The 22,076-nt window shown below is 33.7% G+C and overlaps 1 protein-coding gene across 4 annotated transcripts in view; it reads right to left on the minus strand.

The window, feature by feature from the left end:
- Positions 1-218: 218 nt before the first annotated feature.
- Positions 219-22,076, minus strand: part of TSC22D2 (TSC22 domain family member 2) — a 48,111-nt gene continuing 26,253 nt past the window's right edge. For 2 of the 4 annotated variants that reach the window (XM_039241009.1, XM_039241008.1), the window contains 2 exons: positions 2,839-2,890; positions 219-1,767 (listed from right to left, as the gene is read on the minus strand). In XM_039241009.1, the coding sequence (XP_039096940.1) occupies positions 1,507-1,767; positions 2,839-2,890 (313 nt within the window). In that variant the 3' untranslated portion in view covers positions 219-1,506. The remainder of the gene's footprint in view (positions 1,768-2,838; positions 2,891-22,076) is intronic. The other 2 variants (XR_005529997.1, XR_005529998.1) reach the window with 2 other exon arrangements.

Genomic DNA, 22,076 nt, shown 5'->3' on the forward strand with positions numbered 1-22,076 from the left:
TGAAAATACAAATCTAATCAAATTAAATTTTGAACACATATAGAGCCAAATATTTCAACAAAACTGCAGTTTAATTCCAGAAAATGTGTTAAAATATATACTTATACATCAATTTCTGACATACACTTAATGTGTTAGTATACACAAAATGATGCTTTCTCTTGAAACTGTATTTATGAAATGTACATTTTAATTTAAATACTCAGTATACACTGCACTTAATCTGCATGTTGCATTTATTAAATACATTAAAATCTGCAATGTAACAAAACGTTTTCTGCATACGAAATTCAAAACACCATTTTAAATGAACAAAAGATGGCTCACTTCATTTTTTTTTTGTTTTTGTTTTTACAACTAGTGTATAGTACACTAGCTCAGCTCCACCATACTACCTGTTCGTTCTCTTTTATTTGACATTGTTCACAGACTAGTACATATTACAATAAGAGTGCTGGATAAAAACATGAGGTACGAAAGTGGTTCAAAGATTATAGGTCATGCAGATCATGCTAGACAGCAAAGAAAATTGTGACCGAGAAAACACTAAATAAAAATACATAAAGAATGTGCATTATAAAAAAAAACTCCATTACACAGCTTTGCTTCTTTGGTTACAAAGTAGGTTGAACAATTTCACAGCTTTTTATTCCCACCCGAAAAAAGAAAGTCATACGAAATGTCAAAAAGCAGAGGAATCGTGGCAATTTCTCTATTAGAAAGTAGAAACAAATGAACAAAGTTTTCTTCATCAAAATAGCCCAATTATTTATTATATCACAATAACTGGTGACTACCTGTACAGTTGCACTATGTTCTTCATACTTACACTATACAAAATTTACATTCAAGCTGGGTCTTTACTACTGAAAATAAATACCGAAGGTAAATTGCCATTAGTGTTAGAAATATGCCAGGATTCTTTTGTTCAATTATTGCCTAAACGTTTTATCTACTAAATGCAATCCTGTCTTTCAAATCCTTTACTGATACTTATAATTATTCAAAAAATTAAAAAAGTTCTGTGACATTGTTCATGTACATTATGAAAATAGCAGCCCTGTAATAAATAAAACACAAATAAATGAAAACTTACGTAGGCAAATGTTACTGATATTGAAAGAAAAGTGGCTCTTTAGATGAACTGTTATTTATAACGTGTGAGGAAGGCTCAGGGTAAATCCGTGGGTAATAGGAAACACGGGAGAGCCACCAAAGCTCTTAAAAGACCCCACTCATGCGCACCAGGTAAAATGCAGACTTTGCTTGCTTTAATAAACCCCACCTATTATTCTCCTTGTGTACTGATGACATAAAACTGGACATCAACAGCGCTGCATGACATCTCAAAGAGAGGAAAAGCTCCTGTAGGATGATTGTCTAATACTGAAAAGGCCAAACACACAACCGAAGCATGGCTACTTGCTTTCGTTTAAAGTGGAAAGAATACCAGTGGCACACAAGGATAGATTGCTTTCAGTTTTTTCTTAATGAGGCAAGAGAGCTTTATGCTGAGGAGACATTCGGCTGCTGTGGAGGTTGCGTTGGCTGCGGAGGCTGTGCTATCACTGCTTGCTGTTGAGAAGTGCTACCAGGATTGGCCTGTTGGGCAGGGAGTTGGGATAATTGATCATTGTTTGAAAGAGATTTTAACAGTGCATTTTCTCGTTCAAGTAAAGAGTTTCTTTCAACTAATTCTTTTATTTGTTCCTTTAGAACTTCCACTTCTTCTCTTACTGCATACATCAAATGGCTTTTCACCAGATCCTGTGAAAAACAAAATTAGTAATGTCAAAAAGAATATAAGGGAAAGGTGTTGCTATTTGGTTCTGGCCTATCTGGTGCCTTATAAACATGAGGCATTTTTATATTAGTTCTCTTCTCTTGTTTTTAATGTTTCTAACTGTATCTTGACTGGCCCTAAGGGAGAGGAGAGTGGAAAAAATCCAGTTTCCAACTAGGCAGCTAGCCCAGGATTTCTTTTCAAAGTCTGGAGTGATTTCCAAAAACACTAGGCTCCTTAAGTTGTCAACTATAAGCTTAAAATTAAAAAAAAAAAAAAAAAAAAAAAAAGCTTAAAATCACATGCTTAGATGTTAGACCAAAAAAACAAAGGATACTTAACTGATATTTAACTAGATCTANAAAAAAAAAAAAAAAAAAAAAAAAAAAGCTTAAAATCACATGCTTAGATGTTAGACCAAAAAAACAAAGGATACTTAACTGATATTTAACTAGATCTAGTACTTCTTTAAGATAAGTTGGCCTACAAGTTCCAACTCTAAAATCTTCCAGAAAAATAATTTGAGACTAATGGTCCTTATTTACAGTCTATAATTTTAATAAACTTGAATCAAAATATTTTATAGAACATGAGCAGAGTAACTTTTAATGGAACAAAAAAACTGATAGTAATAACAGAAATCAGACACTGGTTCAACAAGAACAGGTCTATCATTAGAGATAAGCAAAACAGCATCTATAAATGGATGACGAAGGTTTCTAGCTGAAATTTTCATTTTAACATTCTTTAGTCAATAAACTGTTTTTGATGCTGAAATATTTGAGGGCACATAATGCATTGTGATTATGGCCCTGATTGATCAGTGGTAATGCATGAAATGTGAGATGTTCAAATGGGGGAAATATTAACTCCACTGGTATTTCTAGATTAAAAATTCTCAGTATTTCAGCATCCTCAATTAAATGTCATTATCCAAAAAAATACTTGGGTCATCTTGGTTTAAAGAAATTAGGTGTTTCTTAGAATTGATAAAAACCAACTGCCTCCTGCAACGAACAACCTATGAAATGAGAGAACTATTAACTGTTACTTACCATTGCTTGTTCTATTTTGTTGTCAATGGCTACACCACCTCCCCCAGATGCACTGGAAAAAATCAGAATATTTCATTAAATTATTCTAAAAAATGTAACCTCCTTTACAACTCTTAAAACAGTTAAAAACATCTGTTTTACTTAAAACCCAAAATAAAATAACTTAAAAGTCTATTTTCATAATTTCCGTACTCAGAGCTCTCATTCTGAAAATGAGGGATTCTCAATAGAGGACTTCTAAAAATCCTTTGTAGTTCCCACATTTCTAATTTCTCTATGACATACACACGCTACTTTAAATTCCTATTCAGGAGTTAACTCAGTCAACTTTTAAAAGGATACATTTTGAATGAGCACTACAATCTCCACATCTTTTAAACTTCTTCATTTACCAACTATATATTCTAATTGACTTTCACGTGGAAATTTCAGCAGTCACTTACTGTACTAAAATTCAGATGATGATTTTTCCTCTATAGATTTTAATTCTGGTTTAAAAACATTTAGCAGTGGCTTCTAAAGGGCCTTTGGGCAAATGATATTTGCAGGGCTGGTTAACACCGATCTCAACACTCTGGCAAATCTACATACATACTTTGACTGTAGGTTACTGGCTGGTAGATATCACCTATTAAGATATGTGGTTTAGACCAGTTTTTCCTGGAAATAGTTTGAAGTAGTCTAGCTGGTAAATATATGCCAAGTTCAACTATCACCTTAGCATTTGTATGATAATTATACAGAAGATTCAATAATTGTCCTCTTTAACTAGTAAGAATAGTAAAGATCTATATTCTTTTCTTGGTATTTTTGTAAATTTTGAAGAACAGTTTTTAGATTTTCATGTAAAGACAAATCTGACATTTTAATCTACTTTAACAATACAAAAAGGTCTTTAAACAATTTTGATAAAAAACTCTGTAAAAGTAACTCTTCATAAAGTATACCCTAGCTAAGAAAATTCAGATGCATATATATTTGAACACTTTTATTTTAGATGACGTAGGCCCTCAATGTTCTATCAGACTGAGGCGCAGAAATATCCCATCTTACGTAGTGGTGCTTTTTATATTGTAATCCAAGTAGGTTTGGTTATAATCTTGGTTCTGCTACTCACTACCTGTGTGACAATCAGCAAATCAAGTATTTAACTTCCCTGGACCTCTTTGCTCATCTGTAAAATGAACAGGTTCTTGTCAACGCCTCAGTGGACTTCCTACTTCCAAATCCTTGAAAGTGAATCAGTACATGAAAACATTAAGCTTGTTTATCTGAGCATTAACCACATTAATTACAGCATACTCCTTCACTTCTTACTGCTGCTATTTCTAAGATGAAAACGGGCTTCTGCAGACCTAATAACTAGAAATATATAGATTATTAATAAATAACTATACAGGTTAGGCTTTAAATGCTTGTAGAGAGCTTGAAAACAAAGTATGGATATATGTAACTATAAACTATAGGATAATTATATAAACCATAAAGCTTCAGTGTTAATTAAGTTCAGTTCATACACCATTTGGATATGTTCACCAAATACTGCCTACAGTTTGCAAAAAGACAGTGCCAGGCATTTAGAATACAGTCTGTCTGAGCATCCTAGATTGTACTTTCTATATTTTTTTATTTCTATGTCAAGCAAAAAATGAATTGGTTTATAGTCAATTCTTGATGTGAATACATGCAAGTCTTTAAACACATCTGTTTTAAATAGAACACCTTCAGTGCTAACTTTAACACCAGTTTTACATATTAACAAGCAAGCAAAACAAAAAATAAACCCTACCCCCTAAAAAGGGTTTATTACTTCTTTTTTTCATGATTAAAATAACATCAGTAAGTTTTCAAACCATTCCCTTAGGCTAAGGAATAATTATCATCCTATTCTTTGCTGATATAATAAGCTCTAATCCTGACTCAGACCTCTTTTACAGCCATGGAGGAATAAATCTACAAAGTATAAATAGATATGATGATATGTGTCCCTTAATATTAAAAGATATTAATATCCCAATTTTGTTAACCATTGTACTTAAACAGAAATAAATCAGTCACAGACACAATTACTATCACTACAGCAGTCTCGCTATTTTGAAGGCTGTTTTTAAAGAATTCTATAACCTATGGCAGTGGTTCTCAAACTTTAGTACACACCAGTCATCCAGAGGACTTCTTAAAACAGACTGCTGGGCTTGACCTCAATTAGTGACTCAGAAGGTCTGGGGTGGAGCCCAGGAGCTTAGATTTCTAACAAGTTTCCAGGTGATGCTGATTCTGCTACCTGACAGAACATACTTTGAGAACCAATGGTTTACAAAGATGAAAGTTACAAGAGAAATAATTTAAAAAACTAATTCTGTTTTTAAAACTTCTTAATCTGGAATACAAAACTTCTTACCCTTCATGACTTTGACCCCTGCCCCTTTCCTTTCTTCTCACACTCCATCTGGCCTATATTGTGTTATGTTGTACATAACTATTCACAGTCTGTGAAACTCTCTTGTTTCCATGGCTTTGCAGAGCTGCTCCCTCAGCTGCAAATGCTCATGGCTCCAATTCATCTGGCTACCTTTCACTTGTTCCAGTGCCGCTTCTTCTGTAATGCCTCCTGGTTCCCTAAGGTAGAACCACTGACTCCATCTCTCTTGTGGTTCAACAATCTTCACAAACTTTTTATACTGCATAACCAGGAAAGCAGAATAGCAAACTCCAGCTCCTCCACACACTCATTGTGTGAATTCTGGAAAATTATTTAACCTTTCTAGACCTCAGGTTTTTCATCTAAAATATGTAGTCCAATTCATAAAACTCCTCTGTGAGGATTAAATGAGCTTAAGTAACACTACCATTGTTCACTCCTATCAGACTAAGTTCCTTCAGAAAACTCAGAGAGGTTCTGTATCTTTCACCTCTGTGAAGAAGTAAATTCAGCATGTGGCACATAAGAGCTCAAATGCATACTTCAAGAGTAAATATGATAGCAATTATATTTGAAACAATTACTGGTTTATATCAGAAAGCCATTAAAATATTCTGAGTTTGAATAAATCAGTAATTCTCAAAGTATAGTCACTGGACCAGCAGTATCAGCATCATCTGGGAACTTGTTAGAAATGTAAACATTTGGGTCTACCCCAGACCTACTTATTATATACTCTTGAGGTGGAACCCAGGAAATCTATTTTAACAACTCCTCCAGATGACTGATAGAAACTAAAGACTGAGAAACTGATTTTTAATAGAGATATCAATATAATAGTCTTAAATAATATTCTATTTCAAGATCCCTGAAAATGGTTTAAGGCTATTATTTCAATGAGGGTAACAAGTGTTTTCTACCATATTCAAAGTCAACACAGTGGTTTTGGCTTCAGATTCTTAAAAATAAAACTGATCGTTTCAGAAGCAGAAACAGAAGCAGAATGAAAAATTTTACTTCATTTGCTTCCTTTAACTAATGTTGAAGTATTATGTCTTGTCTTCTATTTTTTATAATTACATTCACCACACTATAACTTGATGGTTAACCAATTTAACTTAAGTTCCCAAGACTTTGTAACTATTCTGGTAAACTCTAAGTGCTATATAAAGGGATAATTTTTAAAAAGAAACTATTGGCTATGGGTCACTCTTTTAGAATAAAAACATATCATGATTAGTATTTATTAGATGAATTAAAATTTGTGGGTATGGAGGAAATGGACATAAATATAGAATGGTGGGGAAAAAGATAACAAGCATGGCTATATTATATTTTATATGATGATTTTTCTCCCTAGAACTACAGCACCCCCCTACCCCCAAAGAATGGAATGAGCTTGAATTTAGTGGTGTTTTTCTTTAAGATTTTATAGATTTTTAAGTAATTTCTATCTACACCCAATGTGGAACTCAAACTCACAACCCTGAGATCAAGGGTCACAAGCACTACTGACTGAGCCAGCCAGGAGCCCCTGAATTTAGTGTTTAAATAAATTAGAATTACATTCACAGGAAAAATAAAACTCAATGTATCAAAGGTAGAGCAAGATAGCCTGGCTCAATGATGTTCATATTTAAATTCATCCCAACTGGCTCCCCACACCACAGCTTTTCTTCCCAGGCCTCCTTGCTCTTATCACAATAGATCACTTAGCAATCTTACTGAGAAGAGGCCAGATATGAACCTCTGGCTTCACAAGTTCCCTATGTTTTCATCTTTCTTAAAAGGCTAACTGCTTCATTCATGCTCTCAGCTCAGTGACTTTGTACAAATCATCTCCAGTCTCTCCTCTCTAAAGAATTAAAATCCATGAAGGAAAATTAGGCTAACTGGATCTCACTTTTATACAATTCTTTATGAGAAATCAACTTTTTTCTTTATCTTTATTAATGTGGGCAGAGACATCATGGCTACTTGTTTAAAATAAAATTAGAGGAATTTCTTCTCTTACATTTTGACCACTTTGCCTTTCTTCTGTTCTCCCCTCAGCATAAATGCTAATTAACAAACCAACAAGGTAGAAAAAAAGAACACTTAAAAGACTGCCCAAGGAGGCATACATTAACTTCAGTGAGTCCTTACTGCAAGCTTGAGAAACAATCTCATTTTACAGTTGAGGAAACTGAGGCCAAGTAACTTACTCAAAGATACAATGCTACAGACAGAACTGAAATGTAGATAGACAATGTCTAAACACATGCTTTTCCTACCTTGACTGTGTGAATAGGAATAAGCAACTATTAACAGACTTTTTTCTGTGTTGTATATTATAAATGCTTTGACTATTTACCAAATGTCATTTGTGAAAGCATATGCATGGATCCAAAGATTAAACTATGTGCATAATACTACATTTATCTTATCTAGTCTAGCACATTCCTAAAAGAAGTTGAGCTCTGAGAACAAGGGAGGTAACTTCTTGGAAAACTCAAGTGATCTCAAGACAGTCAATATAGTTTACCTATTTACTAAGAACTAAAATGGTCTTTTCCTTTGTTAGAAAGCTGAAGATATGTTAAACTCATTGATCTATATGCAGAAAGTTATTTAGAGAATTACCTTCTTTTGCTAAAAGACCTTCTAACTTTCTGTGTTGAGCCACAATCCCAATTAAAAATCCACTACCGGAATCCCCCTAATTATAAAACCAAATCTTTTAAAAGAACTTCTTGGACTGAGTTGGCAAATCTGATGTAGTTATGTTCAAGCCCTCTAACCCAAACAAGGTAATGATTCTTCATAAACTCCCTAGTAGAAGCAACAAGTCTTTCTTAGAGGCTAGTCCTCAAGAATCAGGTACTGTTTCCAGTAAATAATCTGCAACCTTCACCTCCACTCCTCTACCAATAAGCTCTAAAATATCATCATTACTACTAAAATGGATTAATTCTAACCTAGGTGACATCTGGCCTCTTTTCTAAGAAATAGGTATTTGTATTTTTTTAGAAAGAAAACAATCAAATTGCTGATTGCAAAAAACACATCTAATGAATGTACACCATGAAAGTTAAGAGAAAAAAATACGTCACATAAGAGGAATTTAAAAAAATATTTACAGCTTAACACTTAAGAGCAAATAACAATTCTCCTTCTGAAAAAGCCAAAATAGATAAAATTCATGTAAACTTACTCTATGGCCAAATACAAACTTCTGTGGTTAGGAATAAAACTATCAAAGTTAACAATAAATTAAGCTAAGAACTAAAAAATTGTATGTATTCTAATTACTGACCATAAGCTATCAATATAAAAAATCCATTTAATTTCATGAATTCACAAAATGCCCAATGAAGATTTTTATTAAAACATAAAATAAGTGATATTTATGCATGATAAAAGCTATTATTCATGCTACACAAGCAGGTAAAAGGACTACTCACAAATAAATGTTTGTTTTTCTCAAGTAACCAGTCTTACAATGGTGCAAAAAAGTTTTATCAAAGAATAATTAAAAACTCAGTTATATATTTATATAAAGATATTTGTTATTAGCATCTACAAAAACCAATTATGTCCTTAGCATATTTTACATTCATCTAGTTACTTTAAGGTCAAACTCCTGGCCAGAAATGAATATTTAAAGAGTAAAAAAGGATACATGCTGTGGATTGTACCAATGTCAATTTCCAGGCTTTGGTGCTATAGTCATGCAAGATGTTACCACCGCAGGAGGGAGCAGGGGGACAGGACACATACCACTGGTTAAGAGGTACATGAGGCCTCCCTGTACTTTTTGTTTTCAATCTCTTATGAATCTATATTTATTTCAAAATAAAAGATACATGCACAGGGTAAAAAATAAATTCAGAATATATATGCAATTAATACAAAGTCTCTCTCCTACCTCAGACCCCCCTTTGTCCAGAGTCAACCATATCATCTGTATTACTGGTCTTTAAAAAAAATTTTTTTTTTTAGGAAGAACTTCTCTAATACTTTGGAATGGGAGAGAGAAGTGGGATGCCTCAATATACAGAAAAATAAAAAACTCCTTCAATAATTTCACTAAAATATAAAGTACTTCTACAAATCTGTAAGACTAGAATCCCAATTAGAAAAATGGGTAGATTTCACATGGACAGTTTAAAAGACATGAAAAAAACTCAAGATGTCATTCATAATAAAAATACAGATTAAAACTACAATCTGATACCCTAAACAGCCTGGCAAACATTAAAATTTAATACACTGTGAGTTAAGCGGTACGAAATGGGTCTTCTAATACAGTGATGTAAGCCATATACTGGTATGGCCCTTATAGAGAGCAATTTGGTTATATCACAATTTTATACACACACACACACACACACACACACACTCCCTCTCTCTATTTTTTGAGTCACCAATCCTATATGTGCGAAAGTATCCTATAGATATTTTTACATACATGAGAAATAATATATTTACAAAGCTACTCATTATCGCACTGTTTATAACATCAAGATTTCTAATTCCCAACAGGAAACGAAAATCATGGTATAGCCATCTATTCAACTGAATATTACTCATCTATAAAAAAGACCCCATAAAGATGTTTTTCTGTGTACTCAGATGGGAACAAGGTATCCTGGAGATCTTTCAAAGAAGGTAGGTGCAGATGTACGTATATTATCAGTTGTGTGAGGGGGATATAGATATAGATACAGTATTTGCTTGTATATGCATAAAGAAACTGGAAGTTTGTGCACACAAACTAAGAAAGTGGTTATCTGGGAAGGCAGGCAGATGGGGGACAGAGATGGAAGATACTTTCATTGCACTTTGGACAGTACTCAAAAACAAAACAAAGCAAAACAACAACACATTCCAAGACGAAAATGACGCACAGAAGAGTTTTTACCCTGTACAGTGTGAACTCAAGACATGAACAAATGGCAGACAGGAAACAGAAAAGGGAGAAAGGAGGGAAGGAGAGCCAACAACTCTATTTTCCTTAAGAACTACTTCATTCCAGAAGATAGGTACTATGTTCAACATTCAAAATAAAAATCAATAAAAGTCATATTTTTGATTTGTCAAATTTATTTCTTTGGCTTATGGTGAATTATAATCACTTAGATATATGATGTGAATGATGTTTATAACTCCTAGTATAGTTGTTTCTGTTCAAAGTGATTCTGGTAAGAAAAAAAAGTCTGTGATAAACATTTTTTTGATATTATAGGCTACACAAAACTTTATATAATAAAAATGTTACTTTAAAAGTACATTCCAGAGAAGGTATAGATAAGATTAATGTTAACTTTACCTTCTTTTTCCAGATCTCTTTACACTTCCAAGTAAGGACATCTTGAGGGAATTATTTTAGTATTAAGCATAAAAATTCTGGTAACTTTTTCTTGTAAAGCCACTCTAACAAACAATTTTAAAACTAACCAAACTAAAATTCTTTCTATTAAAACACTTAAGATAGAAGATGCAAAAATTTAGTCTGGGAGTATATATGCCTGGAGAATAATACAAAAGTGAAAGATGCACAGCAGTTTTAGTACTATAATTCAAACATTCCAAATAAACTAAGACAGCTTAATATTCTATTATTTCAAATGAAATGCTTAAATGTAAAATCATATCTACTTAAGATAAATGAGTTTATGCACTAGTTATTGTTTATTAGACTAACATTAGGCAAGGTTTGACAGGATGAAAAAGTTATTTTCTTCCTTTGAGTCAGAATGAAATAAGAAAGGGTGTGAGAAAGGGGTAGGAGGAGGGTGGCATTTTCTCTAATGTTGGAGTGCTTACATTTAGAGCACGTTCTCTTTAAAGAGATTTCAATGCACTATTTACACAGCAGCAATAGGTTACCTGATGATACCATAATCCATTAGTGCAAAGTGGCTTAAGCCCAAATTAAAAATCTGACACTATAGTTCTGATTACTTCAATTTGCTTTCTGAAGACTGGGAAGCCAGTCTATGACTCACAATTATCTAGACTGAGATGTACACTGGCACACAGGAGTAAAAAAGGAGAGATTAGAAAAGATTTCAAATGTTGCCAACTTAGGTATAGCTAGAATGCCTTAACAAAAATAATGTGATTATACTCAAAGGGAATAAAGTGGATGTAGTCCAGTATATTCATTCTAGATATTCTAAAACCATTCTTTTAGTTGCTGAAATAGAAGCTGTTAACCAACTTCTAAAAACATTACAACTGGTTATTAAATTCTACCTTAATTTAACAAAAGATCTGTTTTTCAGTACTGATCTGAAGGATGATCTTTCCTAGAAAGATAGAAAATTTAAATAAAAAGAGAAAAGCTAAAAAATTCTTAATATGAATGAGGACATTAAAAACATGTAAAAGTTCAAAAGTATCCTTCAGGCATGTTAGGAAAAGGATAAAGATTAACAAAAAACCTTCCAGGGAAGGGACTATGTTTAGCAGTCATTTGCAGTAGAGATCAATTCTTTAAAAGGTTAACAATAGCATTCCTTGACTATGAACAAATAAGAATTTCAACACCGAAGGAAATTTTCATGGTGCAAGTGTATGAAAATGAACAAAACTAGAGAAAGAACATGATATAAAAGAATGTCAAGGGAAATAAAAACAACAAAAAAACACTCAATATTTGTGTTTCATTTCAGAGACCAACAAGCACTGAATAACTTCAGCCAGCAGGGGACCTATTATAAAAAACCTTTTTATATAGCTAAATACACCTAACATTTCTAAAAGTAATTCAGAATTCTTCAGCAAGGACATAAAAATGGGGGAAACAAAAAATCAGAACCAACTATTTCTAATGCCAACATTTACATTATTTTCTCCCATACTAAATGCCTGCTCAACTTTTAAACCAGATATCCTAAACTCCTGGACTCTCCATGGTTTATTCTCACACTTTGCTCATACTGTTTCTCATTCTCTAAATATTTCTGTGGGTGTTCTACCATTCTTTTACGCCTGTTAGCTCAAATATTTTCTTTTCTGAAAAGGCTAGTTTTCTAACTCTTCTGGAAGTAGTATAGTAAGTCATGCCCCACACTATCCTTACGGCTCTAATCAGGTATCTACCATAGACTGTGTTTTAATAGCTGTCACCAGACAAAACTCTATGTGCTATATACAAAACCTAACCATGGGGCTGTTAGCCATCTTCTAAAGAATGCTACAGAAGCCTGGACTCACAAATTGCATAGCTGGAATTTGAGTCCTAAATATATCATTTACTACTTTGCCTTTGGGGCCTCTTTTGTCAGCTCTAACATAAGATAGCTGTACTAGATCACTTCCAAAGCGATTTCCCACACTTGATGGCAAAATTGAGTTTTCCCAAAGTAGTCCTTGGGATCTAATGGACATGGTTAATGCTTCATTTTAGCTAAACAAAACAAGTAATTTGGGAAATATTCATTAATCTCATTTCTCATTTTTAGTCTGAAACTAAACTCGCCATATCTTCTTGCTGCCTCGTATCTAATTCATACATCTAGGTAATCCAAATTCCTTTAGAGCCAAAAGAGCATAAATCTTGAACAAACTTGGCCTCTAACTTCCTATATAGCCCAATCTTAGTAACATTTATCTTTCTAGATGACACTTTTATAAAAAATGATAAAGTCTCATCTATCTCTTCTGCACAATGTCCAATGCTCAATGAACACTAGTTGGAAGAATATGAAGTTTGACGATGTGTCCATCAATGGGAAGATCACTAGATATGGAATTGGCACATACATGTTGCAGCTTGGCCTCACCTTGGTTTGCTGTGTCCTGAGGCAAGTTACTCTCACTTGGGCTTTCTCCATCATTTTGTTTCAAAGGTTTTTATGGAACTTAATGAAACCTTCGAATGTGGGGTTTTTTGGTATGTGTGTGGTGGGGGTGGGGGCTGGTGAGAAGAAAGATAGTAACATGGATCTTAAAAAAAAAAAAAGCATTAACTAAGAAGCAAGGAGAGGGGAGAAGAAATATCAGGATATTTCTGCAAAATGCTTGGTCACAGGCATTAAGCAAAGAAGAAAATGAAAGTTTTTACAATCAAAGCACAGAGGATATGTGAGATCAGAGGGATGATAAAGACATTCACCTATAACAAAGAAAATGGCGTGAATGGCTGGAGTTTTCTTCAGCATGGCGCAACTAGGAGTAGGGAGATGGTTAATGTGTCATAGGAAGGTTAGATTTTAGAGGGCAAGGGTTAGGGAGTGAGTAGAAGAGGAACCTGAGAGTAAAGGTGAGAAAAAGAGAAATTTAAGTTTCACTTGGGACTGTTGAATTTTGAGACCTCAGGCGTAAAGATTCTAGTGGAGAAATACAAAAAGAACATTGCTGGAAATAGGGATCTAGAACTGTAATCTCTGGCCGAGAAGTCTAGATTTGAGAGCTGCTGGAATGTGGCAGGTAGCACAAAACCGTGAGAGATTAAACACTGAGAAGACAAATGGGGCCAAAACAACGGAGAGCATGAAGGTGAAGAGTTAATGGAAGACGTGCTTGGGAAGAACTACCCTTCTTGGGAAAGCTATTTCTTTCATTAAATGGCCTCACATTTGCCTTTTCCATCTCCATTATTCTATATACTGTTATTTTTTAAAAACTACACAGTTCCTCTGGGGACACCTGGGTGGCTCAGTTGCCTAAGTGTCTGACTTTTGATTTTTGGCTTACGTCATGATCTCGCTGTTGTGAGATACAGCCCCATGTTGGGCTCCGCGCTGGGCGTGAAGTCTGCTTGAAATTCTCTCTGTTCCCCCTCCCCATCTGTCCCTCCCCTACTTGTACAACAAACACATGCATGCATATGCATGCTCTCTCTCAAAAAATAAGTTCTTGTTGAAAAAAATCCTCTCAATCTCATGTTCTCAATGAGGGCTAACCAAATGGGTGAAAATGAAACAATCCCCCTGAATACCAAATGCCAAATACCAGTGAAGAGCAACAGAGATAATTTTGTTCATTTAAAGCTAATCTTTCCACTTATGCCCAATTCTTGAAGGTACAGAGATGTTATTTGTAATAGCTTTTTAGAAAAAGCATACATAATTGTACAGACAACATACTTGACGAAGTAAAATTGTATCAGGCTAGCCCTGAGTATTTTCTGACCAAAACATAGCTTTTGTTTCTAGGTTATTAACAAGTCTTTTTTTTTTTTTTTTGGTACCATACGTCTCTTCCTAATCTGTCCCCAAAGTCCAGGGACAGTAATAAATAAAAATGAAGGTTATCAATGAACTGCTTCAAAACAGGGATAAACCCGGAAGAATAAAAGTATCACAAAGCTTTTAAAGAATAAGAGTATCACAAAGTTTTAAAGTTATTCTGGTTTAGACTAAAGGAACAGTCATCACCTCTTAATAAAACGAAGAGAATATCGTATCAGGGAAAAATTCTGGTCTATTTTACCTTTAATCAATAAATATTTTTACAATTGGGATACTAAAAAAAATTTGAATTGTCTTGGGTTTGAGCAAAAAATAAAATTGCTCACTTTGAACAAATATAAAGTATTACAAATATATGCTCAGGAGAGTGAAAGGTGTCTAGGTCATCAGTTTATTACCACTTGCTTACCTCTCTTTTGCTCTCTACTTCATTCTGGGGGCAAGATATCTTACTTCTTAGCAGCTGCCTAAGCAAAAAACTAAATTCTCAAAGAATAATAAAGTGGTTTTAAGAGCACAGGTTTCAGAATTAGACAAGCTTGTTTTAAATCCCAATTCTACCACCTTCCAGTGGGGTGATCACAGCAAGTTAACATACTAAAACCAGTTTCCTTGTCTGTAAAATGGAGTTACAGTTGTACCTGCCTTAGAGGACTGTTGTGATGATTATGACATTTGCCAACACTAAAAAAAAAAAAAAAAAAAGTTTCTTCTACTGTTGGATACATTTGGACTGACAGTGTAAAAGGTTACTATTCCAGTGTATCTTAGGTCACAAATGAAACACTGAGGTACAATGAAATCTGGCCATGTGTAGCAACATGGATGGACCTTGAGGGTGTTATGCTGAGCGAAATAAGTCAGGCAGAGAAGGACAAATATCATATGTTTGCACGTATAGGAGGATTAGGAGGAACTTGACGGAGGAACAAGGGGGAGAAGAAGGGCGGAAATGGTGGGGGAAAGGGAGAGAGGCAAACCATGAGAGACTCTTGAATGCTGACAAAAACTGAGGACTGATGGATGTGGGGGGGAGGGGGGATGGGCATGGAGGAGGGCACTTTGGGGATGAGCACTGAGTGTTATGTGGAAACTAATTTGACAATAAACTATTTGTAAAAAAAAAAAAAAAAGAAACACTGAGGTACAAATAAAAATCAATTATGATTAGTATTAAACAGTCTTTTTATTTACACCTCAAAGAATGAAATACTAGTTATGCCTTAAATTTACTTTGTATGCCTTAAATTTACTTTGTACTCAATTGAGTACAAAATTCCTTTGTACTCAATTAGTCAAATGTTAAAGATTTAAGGCAGTCACAAAATACATGCTAAAGAAAATTGTTTCACTTGAGATCATCAATACTTATTAAGCACAGCATTCCTGTGGATTGAACATTAATGACTGCTTAGCATAAAAATATTCTTAACTTACTGTGGGAGACATTTCCAAAGGCCACTGATAAATATAACTGATTTTATTTCAACATAAAATTTAAAAAAAAAGTGCTTAACTAAAAATCTCCCACGCTTTCCTTTAGGGTTATATGAAATTTCAACAATTAGATATTACTGAAAACAAATCAAAAGAGTGGGACAAGTACTGTTTTGCTTCTTTACATCACTCTAGTTGAGAATCACTGGTTTAGAATTACTTAATTCAAAAAGAGATTCTGACAAGTCAATGAAGAAAAGTATAAACAGCACTAATATAAAATCTAAAGGGTCCTTGAATTTTTCTCAGTAAATACAATACTGTGATCTAGATATGGTAAGTGACAGAATTTTACAACCATTTGTATACCTCAAATTGGATAAAATCATTTATGATGAATTCTAAGACTTACCTAATGACCCGAAATTTGTTTACATTCTAGTGCTAAGAGACAGTCATCTGAAATGGACTGCTTCACCTACATTCTCTTAGCATTCTTTCTTTCTTGCCAATAGGCTCCATGCCTTTGATTCTTCCATAAATAATTGTTTTTGTTGTCTCTACTGAATGTTTATCCTTGAATTAAACTGTAAAGGGAGGAACTGTGTTCATCTGCAGGGTCTACTGATTATAACACTTTGCATAAAATTGATATTAAACATTTAATTGAAAGAAAAGATGGAATAAAATAGTATTTAAGATGTTATCCAATTGTATTTTTTAAGTTAGCATGAACTTATGTGGGGCTAATCATGCCAGGAAAAAAAACCCAAGAAATTACTCATTTAAATATTAGAAACTAATGAGAATGGTATCCCTGGAACATAGTAAAAATGGATAGGCCTTCTAAGGATTTTTTTTTCCTTGACTAAGACAACTTACAAAAGGCCAATAAACCTTTTTTCTGTGAGGTTCCTTGCCTCTCACTGTTTCTCACTAAGGAAGAAGAAAGGGTACTAGTTTTTATATAATTGACAAGTGAAACAAGTAGAAAAATAGTTTAAGTTTGAGGAATAGAATAGCTAGAGTTCAACGTACTTTCAGGTTACTTCTGACAAAATTATGCCAGTAAAATGCAGTAGTTCTATATACTGATCATGGTAATGGCAACACTCATAGAAGATTATGTGGAAAATACAGTGGACTTTAAAACTCTTAAATATCTTTTGTCTAAAAACCTTGACAAAGATCTTTTACATTAGAATCATGGACATTGGGGCAAATAATTTTGTGAACCTAATGAAAGGGTTAATTGTATAATCTATACATCATAAATATCCATGTGTGGGTTCTCTCAATTGCCCAACATCATTCTGTACAGAAAATTAAAATAGAATCTTAAGAAGTGAAAAAAAATGAAAGTCACCTTGAAGGTGGAAAGAGACCAAAGGCTTGCTGCAAGTTTGGTCAGATCAGATAAAGAAGACCATTCAAATTGTCATGCCTTTAAGGATGTCTCACAAACAAGTGAAGTTCTAAGTGAACTAGATCCAGGAGTCTGAAGCAATTCAGATGTATAGTACTTTGCTCTTTTTTACACACTGGTGGATCAAAGCAGTATAAAGGAGTCCTGTGAAATCTTGGCATCTTTACTAGAATGAATAATTATGAAGTGGGAAAATATTCTTGTGATCTCTAAGATGTTAAGCAGTGTCTTCTTACTCTTTTTGGAAAAAAACTTTAGAAATGCATTTATATTAACACCAATGACTTATGGACATGAATTGGAACCCATATTCTTGATAATGCCAGCTATGAAAACACTAAACTAGACAATGTTCTCACTTGAAGGCTTCCTCAGAATATGCAATACAGCTTTTATTTTTATATGAACCTAATCTCTTTACTAAATTCTTTTAGTGATGGCAATCATCTGATTTTTCTGCTTCCTATTTTAGATTTTCTGATCTACAGGAAGAATTTTTAAAATGTTTAAATATGAAATGTAAAAAGAAAGAAGACCAGGACACCATCATCAACATCACTGGAGGCGTTCAAAGGCTAGATAATAACTAAGAAGGTGTATTATAGACAGGAGACATATCTGAGACAAGAGGTTGGCATAAATGACCACTAAATTCCCTTCCAAGTCAGATTTATAATTCTTGACTCAGAAGATAAACTCAGAGGTGGTATTGAATACAAAGCCTTTGGCTCTGGAGTCATACCCAGGTTTGAATCCTAACTCTATCATATGACTTCACACAAGTTATTCAGTCTCTCCAAAGAATAATAATAGGATCAGACAACAGTATTCGGTGACATAATGCATTAGTGTCTGGCACATATTAAACATATACTATATTAACTATATAACCTGTATGAGTAAGGTATAGGGGCCAAAATGTAAATATCATGAAATACACAGGAACACTAACTTAGGAGTGAGATGATGTAGTTTCTACATCTGACTCTTGCCTATAATGTATAATTTCTAGCATTCTTCCCAGTTACTAAATTTTATGATGCTACATTTCAGAGGGATTTAAATGTATTTATCAGATGCTGATTATGGAGACACATTATTGAATAAACATTAACCCAGAACTTATGAATGTAAGTGTAAGAGATAGACAAGTTAGAGGTGTGATAAGTGCTAAGACAAGGCAAGATTTTAGAGGGTGTTTTGGGGAAACATTATCAAGACCTAAGGTCAGGAAAGAATGTTTAGTAAAGGAAGTGCCACAGTTGGGTAGAAAAGAAGGGCACACACACAAGTAAAAAGACACACAAAAAAAGTAGGTACAGTTAGCCATGCTAGAAAACTCAAAATAATGAAGAACAGTTAGAAGGCTTCTACATTTCCACATAAGAAAGGACCATGTCCTAAATGGGGATGAGAAAGATACAGGCTGAAGAAATACTCAGGAGGTAGACATGGCAGTACTTTGCAATTAACTGGCTATGGGAGAACACAGAAGTTTGAATGTTAAGAAGAAATGCCTAGGTAGCAAGTCTGAGTGCTTAGAGCATATAGATGGGTTCCTACAACATACAGATGACACTCAGAACGATCTACATGTTCTTAGCATGATGAAGAATGTGAGAAGAGTGTATTGACAGCATCCTGAGGACACTAATAATACTTAAAAGGACAAAGAGAAAGACAAATCCTGCCAAGGGGACTGAGACGAAACCAGTGAGGCAGAACGAAAAACTAGAAGGGATGGTATTAGAGACATCAAAATTCTTAGTCACAGAATTAAAACCTATGACATGCTTGGGGCGCCTGGGTGGCTCAGCCGGTTAAGCGGCCGACTTTGGCTCAGTTCATGATTTCACGGTTTGTGAGTTCGAGCCTCACATCAGGCTCTGAGGTGACAGCTCAGAGCCTGGAGCCTGCTTTGGATTCTGTGTCTCCTTCTCTCTCTGCCCTCCCCTGCTCACGCTCTATCTCTCAAAAATAAATGTTAAAAAAATTAAAAAAAAAAAAAAAAAACTATGACATGTCAGTATCAGCTTTGTACAAATCGGAGAAATACTAGGAACACTAAAAACTATTTAAAAGCTACTGAACTGTGATTGCAATTGTTGATATGCTTGCATAGGTACTCAAAGTCTGGAAGGGGATATGCAAACACCAAGACAGTAATTGTGTTAAACACTTGGATTAGGCATGATTGTTCTTACTCTGTTTCCCACACATTCCATGTTTTAATTTTGAAAAGGTGAATATGGTATTGGAAGAAGCTTGGGTTCAACTATATTATTGAAAAAAAGACTTTTAAGTATTCTCATGTTCTGATGACTTATCAAATTGTTGTACACCTTAAACCATGATCTTGAAGAAATTAAGTTTATATTTGATATGCAGACTATTTCAACTTAACTGAAGAGTAAACAAATTCTTAGTTTTACTTGTTTTTGTTTTAAGCAGTACTACTACTGTGGATTTAACTTAAAGTCCTATTTAGAACTTTATTACAAACACGTAAGAATAGGAAAAGGTTGTAACATTTGAAGCTCATCTGAGAATAAAGTTAAACCAATAGAAAAGGATTTACACAAAGTAGGTACTCAATTAAAAAAAATTCCTAAGTGTAAAAAATAAATTTTGCTGCGTACATGTTTTAATAATAAGCACTGAAGAGGTATCTTAATAGAACTTTTCACAACTAAGGGCAAATGGGAAACTGATATAGCACTTAGTAGGAGGTTTTATATGAGATTCATTCCCTTATCCAAAGAAACATTTGCAGTTCCAAGCAAATTTTTTAAACTGCTTCCCAATGTTTGCTATTTTTAAATTCTAAATATTAAAGGGTAAGTTCTTTAATGGTTACACTTGGTACAATACTATTTTAGTAAATACTAAAACTTCTAATACATTTATAGCTGCTTATAATCACAAGCATTAAGTGTGAATAGAAGTTATTTTCTAATGCAATACATAATTTAAATAGTAAGCAACTTATCAAATTAGTTTTTTGGACAAGTGCTTTAAAAGATGGTTTTATAATAAAGGGTGACCCATTGCTACTTAAGTTAAAAGGAAATCAAATTTATATATTCACATCTTCAGTAAATATAAAATTCTCCCTTATCCTTTAAGTTCTCCAGGACTATTCTCTGCATACCAACATACAACTGAGAGTCATAGTTCCAGTTAGAAAGCTAGATTTGAATCTCAGCCCACCATTTAATGGCTATGTGACATGAGCAAGGCACCTAATCTAAGCTTTCAATTTCCTTCTCTGTAAACTGAGAATACTACCTACATAGTACAGCAGGTGTGAAAGTTAAATAACATGCCAAAAATAGGTAGCACAGTACCTGATACATAGTAACTACTCAGTAGCAAAACTAAAATTACTCTGGCTCTGGCGAGAAATCTAATCAACATTTGAGCACAGAGATGGACAGTATGAAATTCTTAACTAAAAGCCAGTAGGCTCTGATTTGTTCCATCAGTCTAATGATCACTTATAATAAATTAGCCTTGGATAAGATTCAGCATTACAGAATCAGTGTACTCATTAAAAATTTCTTTCCTACATCATGTAGTTAGGTATGTAACAAGGCTGTGTCTCTTAGGTACACTCACTAACAAATGTTATTCAACTGCTTTTGGAAATCTGACAAATGCTCTGAACCTTTCACCAAAAACTGAACATATATAAAGTTCCATTCAAAATTTCACAGGATTTATGATCCCTTGAGGCCTACCCATCTACTGACTACCAAAAATAGATACATGATCCTCTGAGGCTCACCCATCCAGTGACTACCACAGATGGATAACCTACACTAAAGAAATTAGAAATTGTTCTTCTAATTACCCAAGGTATGCAGAACTATTGTAAAGGAAAACATACAAAAATTAAAATTTTTATAGAATATGGGAGAATTACTAGTTATATTTCCTTCTAGACTATTACTGACTATAATTATTGCTATAAGAAACTTAAGTTTACATAATATGATCAGTCATATAATACGTATCAGAAACAATTTAGAATATTATTCAAAAGACAGAATGTATGTAAGGGGAAGACTAACATACCTCTGGTTAAGAATAAAGTTAGAAATAGATATGGTAGCCTATTTAGATAATTTCAAATAATCTTTGATACACTTACAGGATTATGTAAACCATACTTTAATGAACATATTAATTCTACAACTGTATGACCTTGGACATAAAACTTAACCCAAATATGCAAAATATGATGATCTTCAGATTGAAGATTAAGATCTTATCCTAGTCTAGTCTAAACTGTATTTTCCTTAGAGTCCCCTACAAAATACAGCTGTGTAAAACAAAGTGAAATAAGAAGGCCTATAAAACAAGTTTAAAATTTTGTTTTCCAAACAGAATACAATGCTGAAAGGAAATGTTTCAATATACAGAAAAGTATATTGACTTCTGGTTTATCGTTTTTATTTAATATTGGTTCTTAAGAAGTGAGAAAATTTTTCTGGCTTTATTTTTACAGATATCTAGGAGAAAAATACCTTTTATTAAGAAAAAAATAAAATCCCAGAAGCAATAAAAGTAATTTAAACTACACTGTATGAAAGAAAAGGATGTAAGACTGTTGTATTTTCAATAAAAGATTAATATATTAGTTCTCAAATAGCTCCTGAGATAATAACTAGAAGTATTTGGGGGCTCTTAACTACTGTGTGAACATCTACAGCAGATCCAATAGCAATATTTAAATAATGTTACTATAGCACAGGATGTCACTCTATTT

The sequence above is a fragment of the Hyaena hyaena genome, unplaced genomic scaffold (assembly GCF_003009895.1).
Source record: "Hyaena hyaena isolate Hyena2069 unplaced genomic scaffold, ASM300989v1 scaffold_186, whole genome shotgun sequence".
Taxonomy (NCBI): Eukaryota; Metazoa; Chordata; class Mammalia; order Carnivora; family Hyaenidae; genus Hyaena; species Hyaena hyaena.